Source organism: Oncorhynchus mykiss, chromosome 20, assembly GCF_057628025.1.
Source record: "Oncorhynchus mykiss isolate SJ-2025 chromosome 20, ASM5762802v1, whole genome shotgun sequence".
Classification (NCBI taxonomy): Eukaryota; Metazoa; Chordata; class Actinopteri; order Salmoniformes; family Salmonidae; genus Oncorhynchus; species Oncorhynchus mykiss.
In genome coordinates this window covers 13,148,381-13,167,316 of record NC_143041.1, presented here as the reverse complement: position 1 = coordinate 13,167,316, position 18,936 = coordinate 13,148,381, and the positions used below count along the sequence as shown (strand labels likewise).

The 18,936-nt window shown below is 43.7% G+C and overlaps 2 protein-coding genes across 10 annotated transcripts in view; one reads left to right on the top strand and one right to left on the bottom strand.

The window, feature by feature from the left end:
- Window positions 1-525: 525 nt before the first annotated feature.
- wbp2 (WW domain binding protein 2) lies at window positions 526-10,294 on the bottom strand. The gene is made up of 8 exons (XM_021575618.3): window positions 10,042-10,294; window positions 7,033-7,141; window positions 6,773-6,911; window positions 5,989-6,081; window positions 5,737-5,880; window positions 5,467-5,589; window positions 5,204-5,274; window positions 526-1,276 (listed from the first exon to the last, which is right to left on the bottom strand). The coding sequence occupies exons 1-8, from the start codon at window positions 10,098-10,100 to the stop codon at window positions 1,229-1,231; spliced, it is 786 nt and encodes a 261-aa protein (XP_021431293.1). The 5' UTR covers window positions 10,101-10,294; the 3' UTR covers window positions 526-1,228.
- A 3,977-nt stretch (window positions 10,295-14,271) lies between these two features.
- Window positions 14,272-18,936, top strand: part of LOC110498732 (protein unc-13 homolog D) — a 22,611-nt gene continuing 17,946 nt past the window's right edge. For 4 of the 9 annotated variants that reach the window (XM_090212259.1, XM_090212255.1, XM_090212258.1 and 1 more), the window contains exons 1-15: window positions 14,272-15,306; window positions 15,430-15,480; window positions 15,711-15,767; window positions 15,917-16,024; window positions 16,204-16,263; window positions 16,410-16,476; window positions 16,620-16,800; window positions 16,987-17,031; window positions 17,126-17,197; window positions 17,347-17,416; window positions 17,606-17,710; window positions 18,051-18,143; window positions 18,238-18,338; window positions 18,422-18,539; window positions 18,628-18,749. In XM_090212259.1, the coding sequence (XP_090068385.1) occupies window positions 15,454-15,480; window positions 15,711-15,767; window positions 15,917-16,024; window positions 16,204-16,263; window positions 16,410-16,476; window positions 16,620-16,800; window positions 16,987-17,031; window positions 17,126-17,197; window positions 17,347-17,416; window positions 17,606-17,710; window positions 18,051-18,143; window positions 18,238-18,338; window positions 18,422-18,539; window positions 18,628-18,749 (1,226 nt within the window). In that variant the 5' untranslated portion in view covers window positions 14,272-15,306; window positions 15,430-15,453. The other 5 variants (XM_090212257.1, XM_090212253.1, XM_090212256.1 and 2 more) reach the window with 2 other exon arrangements.

The window sequence follows — 18,936 nt, the reverse complement described above, 5'->3', positions numbered from 1 at the left end:
GGCATTACGTTCAAACGGCCTCACAACCACAGACCACATGTAACCACGGCAGCCCAGGACCTCCACATCCAGCGTCTTCACCTGCAGGATTGTCTGAGACCAGCCACTCAGAAAGCTGATGAAACTGAGGAGTATTTCTGTCTGTAATAAAGCACATTTGTGGGGAAAAAAATAATTCTGATTGGCTGGGCCTGGCTCCCAAGCGTGTGAGCCTAGGCCCTCCCAGGCACATCCCTGGCCAGTCATGTGAAATCCATAGATCAGGGCCCAATTTATTTATTTAAAATTGACTGATTTCCTTATATGAACCGTAACTCAGTAAAATTGTTGCATGTTATGTTAATATTTTTGTTCAGTACAGTTCGACTAGGATCAGGGATTCACTAGTATTCTAACTAGCTGTCAACTATAGCTGACATTATGGTCCCTATCAACACAAAGGGCGAGTCTTAAATGACACCATATTTCCTATATACAAGGGTATCATTTCAGATTTGTACCATATATGTCAAACTTTACCAACTGTTCTGTATTTAACCTTTTTTTATTCAGGTTAGTCTCGTTGCAATAACATTTATTTTTCAACAGAGACCTGGTCCAATGATCTACTGCTATGCTCTCATATTTAAAGTAGTCACATTAAAATCCTGTACAGAAAAATAATAAATAAATAAATAATCAACAATACAGACTTTCGCTAGCCACTGGATAGATTAGCAAAGAAAAAAAACTTCATTCAGTCCAGTTTGATAGGTCGTCTTAGAAAACGAATCACTTTCCCATCAAAACAACCTGCTAAACCTTCAGCCTGCCCGTTTCTACTTCAGCCAACTTGCCGTTGTCATGTCTGGCAAGAAAATGTAGGGTTGGCTAACACAGAAAAAGGCAGGTACCCAAGACTAGAACCTCAACTTCAACCTAATATCCCCTGTTTCCTGACAGCTTAGGGCCCAAACAAGCTACAATCATATCATCAACCATTCTAGAAGAGCTGTACGTTACACTGTGTAGTTAAAGTCAGCTGGGTATGATATAATTGTTTAGCGGAACTCAGGTAGAAGGGAACTGCCTGTACACAAGCTTGAGAAAGCTGGGATGGATTCAAAAGGGAGCCAGGTAGACAGGAGGTGTTGGCAGAAGAGACAGAGGAGGAGAAAGAAGGAGGAAACGCATCATAGGGATGGAGAGATGGGGCGGTAGAGGCCGTGGGAGCCGAGATACCGCTGCTCTACTTGGTCTTCTTGTCCTCAGTAGGAGAGTAGGGGGGAGGTTTGTCCTGGAGAAGAGGAGAAAAACACAGCGTTATTACAGATATACACAGTACGGAGGACAAAATCAACCCTGAGTTAAACCCATTTGATTAAAGTGCTACATTGATACTATGCTAATCTGATACCCTGTCAGTTCCTATGCTGGATATAGCAGGATAACATTTGGCATTTGCTTTGACTGGTTTCTCCAACCTGTCTGTTTCTGATTTTGGGCTGTAGCCATCATTACATTCTGTCCGCTGGTTGTTGTCATGCAAAAGACGTGCTGGTCTCACAGTAATTGACGGCTAATTAACATAAACGTTTAGCATCTCCAGGCCTCAACTCATTAGGATATGAAGAAATTGTATTTCAGAAGAACAGAATACGAGTTGGCCTACTGCATGTTATCTGGCTATGCACCGCGCCATAGGCTGTAGGCTTCATTTAGCAGACGATATACAGTGCCTTGCGAAAGTATTCGGCCCCCTTGAACTTTGCGACCTTTTGCCACATTTCAGGCTTCAAACATAAAGATATAAAACTGTATTTTTTTGTGAAGAATCAACAACAAGTGGGACACAATCATGAAGTGGAACGACATTTATTGGATATTTCAAACTTTTTTAACAAATCAAAAACTGAAAAATTGGGCGTGCAAAATGATTCAGCCCCTTTACTTTCAGTGCAGCAAACTCTCTCCAGAAGTTCAGTGAGGATCTCTGAATGATCCAGTGTTGACCTTAATGACTAATGATGATAAATACAATCCACCTGTGTGTAATCAAGTCTCCGTATAAATGCACCTGCACTGTGATAGTCTCAGAGGTCCGTTAAAAGCGCAGAGAGCATCATGAAGAACAAGGAACACACCAGGCATGTCCGAGATACTGTTGTGAGGAAGTTTAAAGCCGGATTTGGATACAAAAAGATTTCCCAAGCTTTAAACATCCCAAGGAGCACTGTGCAAGCGATAATATTGAAATGGAAGGAGTATCAGACCACTGCAAATCTACCAAGACCTGGCCGTCCCTCTAAACTTTCAGCTCATACAAGGAGGAGACTGATCAGAGATGCAGCCAAGAGGCCCATAATCACTCTGGATGAACTGCAGAGATCTACAGCTGAGGTGGGAGACTCTGTCCATAGGACAACAATCAGTCGTATATTGCACAAATCTGGCCTTTATGGAAGAGCGGCAAGAAGAAAGCCATTTCTTAAAGATATCCATAAAAAGTGTCGTTTAAAGTTTGCCACAAGCCACCTGGGAGACACACCAAACATGTGGAAGAAGGTGCTCTGGTCAGATGAAACCAAAATTGAACTTTTTGGCAACAATGCAAAACGTTATGTTTGGCGTAAAAGCAACACAGCTCATCACCCTGAACACACCATCACCACTGTCAAACATGGTGATGGCAGCATCATGGTTTGGGCCTGCTTTTCTTCAGCAGGGACAGGGAAGATGGTTAAAATTGATGGGAAGATGGATGGAGCCAAATACAGGACCATTCTGGAAGAAAACCTGATGGAGTCTGCAAAAGACCTGGGACGGAGATTTGTCTTCCAACAAGACAATGATCCAAAACATAAAGCAAAATCTACAATGGAATGGTTCAAAAATAAACATATCCAGGTGTTAGAATGGCCAAGTCAAAGTCCAGACCTGAATCCAATCGAGAATCTGTGGAAAGAACTGAAAACTGTTGTTCACAAATGCTCTCCATCCAACCTCACTGAGCTCGAGCTGTTTTGCAAGGAGGAATGGGAAAAAATGTCAGTCTCTCGATGTGCAAAACTGATAGGGACATACCCCAAGCGACTTACAGCTGTAATCGCAGCAAAAGGTGGCGCTACAAAGTATTAACTTAAGGGGGCTGAATAATTTTGCACGCCCAATTTTTCAGTTTTTGATTTGTTAAAAAAGTTTGAAATATCCAATAAAATGTCGTTCCACTTCATGATTGTGTCCCACTTGTTGTTGATTCTTCACAAAAAAATACAGTTTTATATCTTTATGTTTGAAGCCTGAAATGTGGCAAAAGGTCGCAAAGTTCAAGGGGGCCGAATACTTTCGCAAGGCACTGTATGCTTATAAAAGTCACATGCCGTTATTTTACATGATTTTATTTTAAGAATAATTTGAAACAAGTCCTATACACTAGATTTAGAGGTATTTGGCAACTTTAGTTGTGAATGATACAAACCTTAGATCTTTGAAATCAAACATATATGGGCTACATGATGCGACCCATAGGCTATTGATGATTTGAGAAAGTCATTTAAAAAAGCTTAAAAACTCTGTTCCTACAGCTCCCCCAGTGCTCTGTACGCCATAGGCTCACCAACCCTGTTCCTACAGCTCCCCCAGTGCTCTGTACGCCATAGGCTCACCAACCCTGTTCCTACAGCTCCCCCAGTGCTCTGTACGCCATAGGCTCACCAACCCTGTTCCTACAGCTCCCCCAGTGCTCTGTACGCCATAGGCTCACCAACCCTGTTCCTACAGCTCCCCCAGTGCTCTGTACGCCATAGGCTCACCAACCCTGTTCCTACAGCTCCCCCAGTGCTCTGTACGCCATAGGCTCACCAACCCTGTTCCTACAGCTCCCCCAGTGCTCTGTACGCCATGGGCTCTCCAACCCTGTTCCTACAGCTCCCCCAGTGCTCTGTACGCCATGGGCTCTCCAACCCTGTTCCTACAGCTCCCCCAGTGCTCTGTACGCCATGGGCTCTCCAACCCTGTTCCTACAGCTCCCCCAGTGCTCTGTACGCCATGTGCTCTCCAACCCTGTTCCTACAGCTACCCCAGTGCTATGTACGCCATGGGCTCTCCAACCCTGTTCCTACAGCTACCCCAGTGCTCTGTACGCCATGGGCTCTCCAACCCTGTTCCTACAGCTACCCCAGTGCTCTGTACGCCATGGGCTCTCCAACCCTGTACCTACAGTTCCCCCAGTGCTTCATTTGGGAAACCAAGTGAAATATGTTTGGGAACATCAATAGTATTACGTTTTCACAAGGAAACATTTAATTTGACTGTTGACAGTCCAACTCTCTGCTTGCTTGAGAAAGGAATGTAGGAGAGAGAGGAGATGGAAATGCTAAAAAGTCACACTTCAGCCTATTAATTATGAAAATATTGCTTTAAATCCCTATTACTAGGGAATTTGCAATTTCACTAGAATTGTAAGCTAACGCTGTAAGCCTGCCTCAGCCTATATGTTCTTCCCCAGAATCATATATAGAATGTTTGGAGCGTAGCATAAGGTAACCTGTCCATCCAGTATGCATGATAATACAGTCCTCACTCAAAGAAGATTACTAGAATTTGTTATATTTTGGAGTACAGACTCGACCAATTATGTACCAGACGTCTGAAATCAGTTTTTATGTTTCTGTGCAATTGTGTAATATGCAGTAGGCGATGTATTGTATAACGGGACAATAGAGCCCTGAGTATCAGGCCATTAGCAACCTGATGGTAGTTAGCAAATTGGGTACTACCAAATCATGTCCAGAGTGCATAAAAGGAGATTACGTGACTCAAAAGGCTATGTGGAATTTTACTGTGGTCATGACTGCCGGTGTGGCGGTAATACGGACACAACAGCCCTAGTCTGGCTACTCTCCACCTGAGAGGAAGTGAGCACCTGTTCTCTGGTTGCACTGTAAGTGGGATGTCTCTCACAGGTCTCTGTACCATTGGATTGTTTCTCTCTCATTGGTCCTGTGCTGCATCCTGCATGGCATTAATTGGCTGTACTCTAACCTGCTCTTTGTTTATTGGGTCAGGCAGCTGTCTGCATTGACTTGTCCTGATGACCCTGCCTCTCCTACCTGCTACTGGGCCAACAATTTAAATATAATGGGGAAAATCCATACCCTACTAAAGTGAAATGTTATCTATGTGCATTTGATAAAGTCAGATTTACAGTGGTAAAAAGGTGTACCTGTGGTAGGTAGACGGGAGGGAGTGTGGCACAGCTGGCACTGGCTGCTGCCTCTGCTGCCTTTGCCTCGGCTGGGGGAGGAGAGAAGCAAGTTAATTAATTGTCCTGTTATTTAATGCTTTGGCAGCATGGGATCGCTCACGTCACGCCAATTAAAACTATCACTGATGAAGGAACTTTGCAAGAGTGAGTTAGACAGAAAGAAAAGGAGAGTGTGAGCGAGGGGAAGGAGAGAGAAAGCGAGAACCCAAATGTATTCTGACCTGCAGGCGTGGAGGGCAGGTCAGGGTTGTGGGGGGCCTGCTGTCCCAGGGGGGCGGAGTAGGGAGGAGGGGGCATGTAGGCCGCAGGGCCATCAAACTGGGCGGGGTTGGGGTAGAATGCATCTGGAAAGATACAGCAGACAGTGGTTAGATATGAGATGCATTAATACATGGACTGTTTTGTGGGATTAAACTATTTTTCAAAGTTCAGTTGGACAAGTACAAAACATTAAAAGGGGGACAACAGTCGGCTTCGTGTCTGGTCAGTACCTGGCGGAGGGGGGTTGGGGTAGGAGTACCCGGGTGGGGGTCCCGCCGGGTACCCATTGGCTGGGGGAGGAGGGTAGGCATATGCCCCGTTGGCCATGTACGGACAGCCCCCAAAGGCACCACTCACAGGCTGCCCTCTGGATGCTGCAAAGGGGAAGAGGAGAGGGGGAAACATCCATTTAAACTAGCTATTTCAAAAGGAGCTAGTCACTGGGTAAAATGGTCAAAGATTAAAGCTCCAAAGTTCTTCACCTTGTGCAGCGACCTGTAACATGCACTGTCCAAACTCAATGGCTCCTCCAGCAGCAAACACCAGCTTAAAGGTGGCACAGCCTTCCCAGCCTCCTGAGATCGTGATAGAAGTACAGTTAACTCTTTCAAAAAATAAAAGATTAAAATCTGGAATATGTTTTAACTAAAGCGAGCCTGTTCCTCCAAGGTTTGGCAGGGAGATCAAGAAGACTTTCCTTCTAAGTCCATTTTAAGCACAGAAGTGGTCCTTGGCTAGGTATGTCTCATAAATGTATTTATTATAGTCACTTTACCTCTACCTACATGTACAAATTACCTCGACTAACCTGTACCCCTGCACATTGACTCGGTACCGGTACCCCCTGTATATAGCCTCATTATTGTTATTTTATTGTGTTAATTATTTTTTTACTTTAGTTTACTTAGTAAATATTTTCGTTACTATTTTCCTAACGGCATTGTTGGTGAAGGGCTTGTAAGCAAGCATTTCACGGTAAGGTCTACTACACCTGTTGTATTCAGCATTTCACGCTAAGGTCTACTACACCTGTTGTATTCAGCATTTCACGGTAAGGTCTACTACACCTGTTGTATTCAGCATTTCACGCTAAGGTCTACTACACCTGTTGTATTCAGCATTTCACGGTAAGGTCTACTACACCTGTTGTATTCAGCGCATGTGACAAATACAATTTGATTTGATTTGTGTTTCTCTGCTACTGACAGTGTGAAGTTCTTTGAGGTGTGGTGGTATACAGTCAGTCTCATCCTCTCACACACACACCTCCGGGCTCTGCGCTGACTGTGCCTTTGATGTAGTTGGCCCCCAGGACAGGCTGTTTGACCTCACAGCCCTTCATCAGGTAGAAAGGCATCATGAAGGACAGCAGAGCATCATGACCCCCCTTCGCCACAAAGATCACCTGGGGACAGACAACCTGGATTACACCCATCATTTTCTTTCATATCTAGTGCCTATAGGGTTAGGGACTGGGTTGGGGTGTTTGAAAAATGTGCACGGTAAAGAAGTGTGTCTCCTCTTACCCTGTAGGGGGTCAGGAAGATGCTCCCCTTCTTACTCTTCCTGAAGGCATCAGGCAGGCACTCAGCTTCACAGAATACAAGCTCCACGTTCTCATAGCTCATCAACACACTGATGGCACACACACACAGACTTGTCAACATATAATTTTGAAGTTGCAAGTCAATTCAGTGTTCATTTACCTAAATCAACATGAGAATTATTATTTTCCATAACCACAGATAAAAATAAAACATTTAAAAAGAACGTGCTTATGAGATCAGGGGGGCATTGTGCAACTGTCCGAGTTGGTCAGTTACCATAAGTGATCCATTGCTCATCTCCAGTAAAGACCTAGTAGGCTGTAATAGGCTTAGGCTTGGTGACACACTAGTGGCTGGCTAGACAGTTAGTTACAACACCTTAATACGTTTACCTGCCATGTCCGCATGACAGATACGTAACGCGTATTTCCGGGAAAACGGCATGATTAGTGGAGTAGCGTTGAGTGTAGAGGTGGATCAAATGACTATTCTTAGTGTTTGTGACACCCGCCGTTTGGTGAGAAGTAAGACCCGGTGGCAATGGCAAGACGGAGAATACCCAGTCTGTCTTGTTGAGCTTTGACAGTGTTTCTTCCTGATAAGGTCAGGTTGTAGTTGCTATTCTGTGAGGGCCTATGTTCCAAACCAGCTTCGGTGCTTTTAGGTGCCAAGGATTCGGACATGTTGCAGCAGTGTGTAGACAGGCTATCCCACGATGTGAGAAATGTGTAGGAGGGCAAAGTCAGAGGGAGTGTACAGTTGCAATAGAGAAAGCCCTATGTCAATCATGGGGGTGCCCATGCAACTGAGGATCCAAAATGCCCTGTGAGAGAGACAGGTTGAGATTGCCAGAGTTTGAGTGGGGCAGAAAACGTCCTATGCTGAGGCAGTGAAGAGAGTAGAGGATAGCCCAAGGGTGAGTTAGGCAACTCCGAGCCCCCAATTGAGTAGGCCTGAAGAGAGAGAGCCAGAGAGGATGAGTTTTAGTGAGGTTGGATTTCTTGCATTTATAGCCATGGTGATCAACCGCAATGCACTGATGGAGCAAAAATCACAGAAGATAGATCTGGTAGTTGCAGCAGCAAAGATATTTGGGTGTGAGAGACTTTAGTGCAGAAGATCTACAGGAAATTTTGGGAGAAAGGGTTCCATCTTCCCAGGCTGACGGCCTACTGTAGGATCGCTTAGGGCCAAGTAGTGGAAGTGGTGGGAAAAGTACCCAATTGTCATACTTGAGTACAAGTAAAGATACCTTAATAGAAAATGACTCAAGTAAAAGTTAGTCACCTAGTAAAATACCACTTGTGTAAAAGTCTAAAAGTAATTGGTTTTAAATATACTTAAGTATCAAAAGCAAATGGAATTGCTGAAATATACTTAAGTATCAAAAGCATGAATAATTTCAAATTCCTTATATTAAGTAAGCCAGACGGCACAATGTGTTTTTGTTTTTTTAAATGTATAGATAGCCAACAATCAGACATAATTTACAAACAAGGCATTTGTGTTTAATGAGTCCGCCAGATCAGAGGCAGTAGGGATGACCAGGGATTTTGATAAGTGTGTGAATTTTCCTATCAAAATGTAATGAATACTTTTGGCTGTCAGGGATATATATGTATGGAGTAAAAAGTACATTATTTTCATTAGGAAAGTAGTGAGGTAGAATATAAACAGTAGAGTACAGTTACCCCAAAAAACAGACTTATGTAGTACTTTAAAGTATTTTTAAACCACTGAGTAGTGGGATGGGGTTGTGGGTTTTTGGGGACAGTGTATAGGTGCAGGATTAGATGGTGCTGCAATTTAAGTTTTTGCTATTCCACTTTATTTTCTTGTTTTGTCACAATGTGGAATGCACATTCCAAACTGAGAAAGGCAGCAATATGCCAAAAAGGGTCTAGTCTGCCAGAAATTCACAATAGGAAGAATAAGACTAGGTCAAATCATGACTTCAGTGATCTTCAGATCAGAGTTCTAGAAAGATGCCAGAGTTTCCGAGTTGGATGACCGTTCAGAGGTCGTTTTTTTTCCTCTCCCAGAGTTCCCAGTTGTTTTGAACGCGGCATAAACTCAACCTAAACTGATGAGCTGAAGTGACACTGACAGACAGTCAACACACGATTTGATTGTCATCATTATGCAAGAGTTAGCTTCCGAGTCCTGGCCAAGTTGTTGACAAGGCAAGATCTAATAGCTAGTTTGCTAGGTGCCTGAAAGAATACGCAATGTCAAAGCTACAGTAGCTACAATACATTGAATGGCTAGCTGGTAAAATACACAGAAAGCTAACTAACGTTACATAGTTAGACATTGCCTAGCTACATAGGGAGAATCTCAATTGCATACTCCTAGGTTCCTCCCCTCTGGCCTTCTCCTCCAAATGGGTTTTGAGGAGGTGAAGAGAAGACGAGGAGATTCCCCCATAGACACAGCTAACTAACGTAACTCTACCAAAGACTACCGCCAGTATGAAGACAGGAAGGAATTGCTTCTTGGATAGAAATTCCGGATGACGCTTGAAGGCGATGTCATGGCGATTGTTGGCTAGCGAAGCTCATGCGCATAGACACGTTAGGCTCGTCTCACGCCGAAATGCGCATGTGTAGACCGTCAACTCAAAGGCACTCCTTCGATATAAAGTCGTTTTTGACGAAAATAAAAACGTGTCAGTTTGTCACTTTCACGAGGTTGGAGTAATAACATGTTCAAATACTTAATACATTGGCACGAATCTAGGTGGTGCCTTTACATTTCATGAAAATTAACAACCAATTAATATTTTTTCACTTCACTCATTGACTTCTCCAACCCCCAAACCCCGGCCTGGTCTGTTTAGTCTGCTTCACAAGCGTTCACAGAAGTCTAGCGATGTTCCGTATCTGTGTTAAAAAACTCTGTGCGTCTACTACCGCTGGCTTGCTCAGGTTGACTGAAGAGCATTAGCTAGCTAGTGTGAGCAAGCTAGCTCTAGCTATCCAACGTTACCTTTCACTGTTGGTGATAATGACGCCTCCGGATTCTGAATTGTTCTTGTTCAAAGCCATTGCGATGTCGCTTCGTAACTACCGAGTGGAATGAACAAAGTAAAAGACTGACAAATGCAGTCTCAAATGTGAACTGGATAAAATCGTTGTGTAGTTTCACTAGTCCGCCTGCTTCACGGACCACTTTTGTTGTGATGCTGATGCGCCTGCACTTTCTGGCATGTTACGCCCACACGGCGGTGTCATCTCAAAGTGTCTCTCTGGCCATTTCTAGAGAGAGAGAGTGGACGACTTTAAGAAAGATGTCATTAAGGTACACAGTGAAGTGGTTTACCATACTGTATTTTGTTAAACATATTAGCAGTTGAATTTGAAAGAGCTCTACAGTACCTAATATTAAGGCTAACTATTTGCCTATGGGTGCAAGCATAGCTGCTGGAAATAGTGGTGCTGAGTAGGGGTGTGCCAAGTAGTCAGTTATTGTAATAGATATATGGGCAGGTTTCTGGATACAAATATGATCCGTGTATTTATTTTATTATCCGTGATTTTTTTGTTGTTGATTTTTTTTCAAATCAGGTGTCAGCACACAACTTTATAATGTCAGTCATTCATATGTGCACGTTTCTAAATAACTCAACTGGCTAGTTTGCCTGTCTGTAAAGAGATGGGCAGGCTGTACTTTGATCCTGCTGCTCTGACAGAGCCTATTTCTGAGTCCACTCGCTTCCGATCACTTTTCCTCACATGATCATGATTTAGATTGCTGCTGCCTGATACTAGGATTTAACTTTAATTTATTTTGAATCCCTTTTTTGTTGTATCCAATTGGTAGTTACAGTCTTGTCCCATCGCTGCAACTCCCGTACGGACTCGGGAGAGGCAAAGGTCAAGAGCCACGCATCCTCCGAAACACGACACTTAACACAATGCCCGCTTAACCTGGAAGCCAGCCACACTAATGTGTCGGAGGAAACACTGTACACCTGGCAACTATGTCAGCCTGCATGTGCCCGGCCCACCACAGGAGTCGCTAGAGCGCGATGGGACAAGGACATCCCGGTTAGCCAAGCCCTCTCCTAACCCGGACGGCGCTTGGACAATTGTGCACCACCCCATGGGTCTTCCAGTCGCAGACTTGAACTAGGATCTCTAGTGGCACAGCTAGCACTGTGATGCAGTGCCTTAGACCACTGCACCTCTCGGGAGGCCCCTGATTTGACTTTTCTAACATTATTAGTCATTTAGCAGACACTCTTATCCAGAGAATGAGTGTATCCATTTTCCATTTATACTGGTCCACCCATGGGAATCAAACCCACAACCCTGGCATTGCAAGTGCCATGCTCTACCAACTGGGCCACATGGGACTAAGCATATCAAGCTATCAATATGCATAATATAAAAAAAATCGGGACAAGGCTAGAGAATGTAATATGAAATGCTGATGCGGATTCTGACCAGTGGAGGCTTCTGAGGACGGCTCATAATAATGGCTGGTATGGAGTCAATGGAGTGATATCAACCACATGTAAACCATGTTTTTTGATGTGGCACATGCGCCGAATACAACTTTACTGTGAAATGCTTACTTACAAGCTCTTGACCAACAAGGCAGTTTTAAGAAAGTTTAGAAAAGATTTTCACAATAAACTAAAGTAAAAAATAAAAAAGTAACAATAAAATGTAAATAACGAGACTATATACAGGGGGTACCAGTACAGAGTCAATGTGCGGGGGTACAGGTTAGTCAAGGTAATTGAGGTAGTATGTACATGTAGGTTGGGGTTTAGTGACTATGCATAGATAATTAACAGTGAGTAGCAGTAGCATACTTTTATTTGTTAAATTTAGCGAAGGAGAGGTCAATGCAAATAGTCCAGCCATTTGATAAGCTGTTCAGCAGTCTTATGGCTTGGGGGTAGAAGCTGTTAAGAAGCCTTTTGGACCTAGACTTGGCCATTCCATTGACTTGGCCATTCCATTGACTTGGCCATTCCATTGACTTGGCCATTCCATTGACTTGGCCATTCCATTGACTTGGTCATTCCATTGACTTGGCTATTCCATTGACTCCATTCCAGCCATTATTATGAGCCGTTCTCCCCTCATCAGCCTCCACTGATTCTGATTGAGTGACAGCAAACTTGGCTGCCTGCTGCAAGTTGAAGAGACAGACCAAGAGGCTTCTATTCAGCTTCTACCCCCAAACCACAAGACTCCTGAACACCTAATCAAATGGCTACCCAGACTATTTGCATTGCTCCCCCCCCCTTTACGCTGCTGCTACTCTCTGTTATTATCTATGCATAGTCACTTTAATAACTCAACCTACATGTACATATTACCTCAATTACCTCAACTAACCGGTGCTCCGCACATTGACTCCGTACCGGTACCCCCTGTATATAGCCTCACTATTGTTATTTTACTGCTGCTCTTTAATTATTTGTTAACTTTTATTTCTTATTTTTTAAAGTATTTTTCTTAAACTGCATTGTTAGTTAAAGGCTTGTAAGTAAGCATTTCACTGTAAGGTCTACCTGTTGTATTCGGAGCATGGGATTTGATTTGATTTGACACACACACACACACACACACAGGCCTAATCTGCAGGGGTTTTTGCAGTGAGAAACATGCAGGGAGGTATTTTTCGAACATCTACTTAGGCATATTAAAACATTTACGGATGTGATTATAAACATGGGTATGGCCATGTCGGCACACCCCTAGCGCTGCAGCACCCCCTAAAAGATGGAGCCTTTAGTAGTCCTGTGTTAGCGGACCGATTTAGTTGTCTTTAACACGGGCTAAAACATGTATTCAGCACTGCAGCACCACTACCCACCGGCAGCGAAAATATCACAGCCCCCCCCCAAACTACTTCCCTCGGCTATAGGTGCAAGTGCTCTTGTTGACACCATACATTGGTTGACGCAGAAAACCTTCTGTGTGTAGGTTTGTCATCCCTGTATGTAAGCACAACTGAACAATGAAAACTGTATTTCATGATCAAATTATTTTCTCTTTTATTTTCTCTGCAGGAGATTTTTGGTCAAGAACAGCTAGTCGGGTCTCATGCCGCGTTAAAAACAAATGGGAACTCGGAAATCTCGGACTTCCGACTTCAGTGCATTCAAGACAACTGGGGGAAAAACTAGCTCTGACAGGAAAAAATTGTTTTGAACGGTCATTTGCTCTATTTGGTTCTTAAACGGTAAACGTAAACGTTTTCCGTTACAAGATGTAATGAATACACCCCAGGTTTGATGAGTACATTTTGTGGTCAGTGCAGGCTGCAAAAGCCCATGGTGCTCCCCACCTTCTTTAGCTGTGATATTCCAAGAAGTCTTTCTCTTGACTGTAAGCTCTGTGCTGTGCTTTACCGTGGAGGGGTTGAGCTCCCAACTTCCAAGTTAAATGCATTCTTATATCTTGTGTCAAGGGCACAATTTTGGTTTAAGAAGTGTATGGGGGGGGGGGGGGTTGCTTCCGCATGGTCCTAAAGCACAACATTGCCTTGTTTTGTATCACATTCCAATGATAAAACTGGGGGGAACAAAAGTGCAATTTCAGAATGTGGGGGGGACATGTTGCAAAAGTTGCGTCCCTGTCTTGTGTTATATTTTTACATAACAGGATTGCTACGGTGGACATTTCAGTGCCTAATGCAAAGCAACCATGTTCAATATTTACATTTTATTGCCTTGCCTAATCTACACATAACAGGAGATTGCCTTGTGGCATGTGTAAGGCCCTGAGAGCCATAGTTATAGCCTTCTTGGTCAGGCAAGTCTCAGACCCCTTACATTGTGTTGCACACTGAGCTTAGACCAAGCAATGTTGCCTAAACCAAGATGTGGATGAAGTCACCGAGGTTCACTGTAGCTTCTAGAGGAAGCTTGGTGGTGATGGGCTTATGAGTTTTGTTGAAACAGAGACAAATGAGAAGAGAACACCATGCAGGGGAGAGAGAAACATGCCATGTTCTTGAAAGTGATGGATGGTGTGTGTGTATGTGTGTTTGTTTTATGTGTTTGAGTGTGTGTACACTACTGTATACAATTTGCAAGAGAAAGAGAGAGATGGCATTTGGACAAAGATAAAGAAACGGTTGCAAGTTACAGCAACCACCTTCAACAGGAAATGATGACTTCCTGTTGCTAAGCGATAGCACGGCTCTCTCGTATAGCCTCTCATCCACTAGACACAGCAGACAACACACAGCCACACACACTCAGTCATACAGTCTCACCAAAGACGGGCATTTGGCTGTCCGTCCACCCCAACCATGATGACAAGCCAGGATGGGATCTCCAGAACGGAAGACGACCTACTACAACCTTCCGATCAGGCAAGTACCCAACGTTGTCATGTAGAAAATAAGTGAATTTAATGTGTTCATATTTGTAATACGCAACAAAATAAATCCAAAGCATTGGCCCATCTTAAAGGGTTTACATTGCGTGTTTGGCACTATGTTTATCATCAGGCTCATGTGTGTGTGTTTAGAGTTTGATGTCCTCTTAGATAACAGTTTGGGAGGATGGTTCTCTACGGATGCTGAGGTCAAATTGGTTTGCAAAACTTTATTTCCCGCATCAGTTAAGTTTTGAGTGACTTCAAAATACCTTTTGTATTGAGAAGAAATGTGTCATGATCATTGATGTTTTTATAACACTTGAATTATCAGTAATGTACTCGTTGTGTAAGCATTACATGCAGTCCATTTGGTATTTCTAGATAAGATGTGACCATGAATCATACTTCGGTACTACTCGGTACTACATGAGGTCAGATGATACTGTATGGAGAGGGATGTGTTTTCACTTTTCATAAAAGAACCATAGACAAGACATTCATAGTTTTAATACCTATGTGTGTGTGTGTGTGTGTGTGTGTGTGTTCATGTTTTATGTGCATCATTTTTTATCCAATCCTAAATTTGTGTACAGAAACTGGAGTAGTGTAGTTTCTTTATCGCCTTCAATGAGGAAGTCCCTGCCAGAATCGATGCCTATCTGACTTGTGTCACCCTGACTATGCATGGGATTGTTTCACATTAAAACTCAGACATTTCTCAAGCTCCCCACTATTGCATAATTGCTATGTCCCAGCAGGTACATTTGGCCTATCTATGGTGTGCATTTCTAGGATAAGTATAGGGCCAGGGGTTTCTTGACCACCAGTGGCTAAACTGTGTTGTTTCCCTTCCACATTTGCCTCCATACAGACTCGTGGCTCAACTTGGAACAGACAGAGACAGGTAGAGTGAGAAGAGCCTCTATTTTAAATATGCACAAAATATGAATGCTATTTTGCGATACATGCTTCCCACAACCAAGGTTTCCTGTATTACGGTATTGTGTGTAACCCCTCTGTCTCTCAGAGCTCCCCTGCCCGTAGACTGGGGATGACCAGGAAAGAGAAGGACACAAGGGTAGGTCCAGCTCCTTTTTTCTCCACATAGTGACACGGGTGGTTAATCAGTATGAGCTAAAGCCTCGTGCTGCAATGAATATCATACTCAATGATGTTGTGTCTTGATCGTATTTGCCATTATCAAATAAACTATTAAGTAAGTTTGTACACCATCACTTTATGAACTCTGAGTTCAGCATTTCCTGAATACAGCACACACAGTAGATAACAGGATCAATGTACTTTCAGGACTTTAAAGAGAATGAGAACCCAGAAGAGAAGGAGAAAAGACATAAGGAGCAAGAGGTATCATCGCTGCAACTTACAGGAATTGTGCTCGTTTTCATTGGCTTTTTCTCTAGAGCAGGCTGCATTAGTAGTCCTATTAGAGTCCCTATTGAAGGTTCATGTTTGTCCATCTTCTCTCTCTTTCTCCCACATCTTCTCCCTCCCAGCTCAAGTCGCTGTATAAAGAGCTGCTGTACACTATCATCCACAAGCTGGGGAAGCCAGCCTCGGCAGAGGTCTTCACTGACAACCAGCTGCACCAATACATCCGAGAGGTGATAATCTAAACGAACAAACTCAGCTAACCCTATAATGTACTGACCCTCTCATTTACATGACATCTAACCACACTCTCTCTGTCCTCAACCTCTCACAGACCAAATGCTGTGCTCTGATTATTTCATTGTCCCAATACTAATACCTTGTTGCTAACAAACTACCCCTCCCCCTTTAGGCTTTCTCTATGGCAGTGGATGAACACCAGAGTCTGACAGAGAGGGTCCAGAACACAGAGGTGAGTTAGCAGAGGAGTTTCAAAGGTCTATGAGAAGCCATTTGACCCAGCATTATTTACCTATACAGTATCTAAGGGGGATTTTGTCGTATGCAAGAGTCCACCTATTATTTTTCTCAGTTCCTGAGTCCGAGTCTTGTCCACAGCCTCCAGTCTACTGTCTGATGGCCACTGTGAAGGAAGCCAAGGGCATCCTGGGAAAAGACGTCAGTGGTACGTCATCCTCACCTCAGATCTGTGAACACAATTCATTTCACTTAGGGTTAGAGTGAACTATTTTGATTATCTGGAGTTGGCAAGAGCATGCGAATCCAACTATAGCTGACCTCCAGTGGGTTGTGTTATGTTGTCCCCAGGTTTCAGTGACCCATACTGCTTACTGACCATCCTGGAGGATGAGAAGGAGAGCAGGACACGGCGGTCCAGACCTAAACCCCGTAAAGCCATGGTGAAGGACGCCGTCTCAGACGAGAAGGTTTACACGACAGACACAAAGAAACAGACCCTCAACCCCATCTGGAACCAGACCTTCATACTGTGCGTGAAGGAACATTTACATAGAACATAGAACCTATAAATATAACAAATCTATGAATTTACTTTACATAGGGTGCCTTGAAATAGCCTGGTCCCTTGAACATCCTGACAAAGTGAACACTGAAGCTTCTCCATGTGGTGTCTCTCATGGAGATTGTAAACATATTTCTTCCCCTGGGCTGGTAGGGAGTTTGAAGACACTGCAGTGGCCAGCTTCCACATTGAGATGTGGTGAGTTTCCAGTAAACCACTGTTCTGTTAGGTTGAAGTAAAAGAAACTCAATCTGTTACTTCATATTCATTCTGAACAATCTCTCTCTCATAGGGACAAGGATGAGGAGTTGTCTCTGGCACAGAAGCTAGAGGAGATCCGAACCAATTTCCATGGACTGAGGAGGTAGAGCTTGCATACACACATGCACTCGCTCGCTCACACACACACACACACACACACACACACACACACACACACACACACACACACACACACACACACACACACACACACACACTATCCCAATGTTGATTGTTTCTGATCGCATTCAGGATGATCAAAGATGCTAAGAAGGAGAAAGGCCAGGATGATTACTTGGGAAGCATTGTGCTGAGACTGGAGGTAAAGCAGTTCCAAAACACACATGCTCCCCCACCCTGATGCTCACCAAGCAACACTCCTAATGTGTGTGTATGTGTGTGTGTGTGTGTGCGTGCGTGTGTGCGCGTGCGTGCGTGTGTGTGCGTGCGTGTGTGTGTGTGCGTGTGTGTGTGTGTGTGCCTGCGTGTGTGCGTGTGTGCATGTGTGAAGGACCTGCATTGTACAGAGGATAACTGGTATGTTCTGGAGCCGAGGACAGAGACTTATCCAGATCGGGGCCAGTGTCATCTGCAGCTCAAATTCATCCATAAAGAGGTATGGAGCTCAAGTCCCTCTACAGCTCTCTAGTGGCAAATTATGTTTAATAATAAAGCAAAATTGGTCAACATAATGAACACACCAAACCAAAATTGTCAATCTACACATCTAGTCAGACGGACGAGAGAAACACCCAATGAGCAGGGTGGTCTTTCTCTTACAGTAACTGTGAGATATATATTTTTTAAACAATGTTTTATTAACAGTCAGTAATAGTTGTAATAGTTGTTGTTCTATAGTAAGCTCAGGTTATCACTTGTAGTCTGCTGTACAATTGTATTTTATTGTATGCGAAGAAAGAAACAGACCGATTATAGTGTTTGTTTGTCTGTGACAGAGAGACGGGACATTGAGTGCTGGCCGTAGTGCCTACGTCAACTACTGTGGGATCCTACTGCAGTTTGTCCAGTCACACATCTCTAAGCAGCAGGTAATCAATGTTCAGTTCCAACATTTGACAGTCATACGTACATACAGCCTGTACATCTAGTGGTTCATCTGTGAAGGTAACACACCTGCCTCAGGGTAGTGTTCCATGGAAGGGGGAGTTGTGTGGGGAGGGACAGACCCTGTTGGACCTCTACGCCACTCAGTGTAACCTCTCACCTTTCCTGCAGGACCTGGCGTAAGTAGGCTACCACACACTCAAAACACATACACACATCTACACTCGTTTACATGTTCAAATTGACACTATATGTTTTATAGGAAGTGGATGGCCTACAGTAAACTATACCAGAGTTTAGAGGTGGACTCCTCAGTGCTGCTCCAGCAGCTGACCAGTATAGAGTACCACTGGCACCAGCAGGATCTGCCCTACCAACAGGTAAGACAGGCTTTACTTTGCTTTGTTTGCATATTATATACTGTGTATATCATTTACTAAGGAAATAAACACGAACATATGTGTTCAGAAACAGGAGCTAGGGGACTCTCTCCGTGGTTTCCTGCAGTACGGACTGTGTCTCGTGGCCAAATACAGAGACATCTTTCCCCCAACGCAGGACGCTACCCCTCGCTTACACAGACTGCTCAGGTACCCTGCTGTATGTGTGTGTTTGTATTTGTATTTATTATGGATCCCCATTAGCTGCTGCCTTCCTGGGGTCCATCACAATTAAGGCAGTTGTACAATTTTAAAAAACATTACAATACATTCATAACAGATTTCACAACACACTAAGTGTGTGCCTTCAGGCCCATACTCCACTACCATATATCTA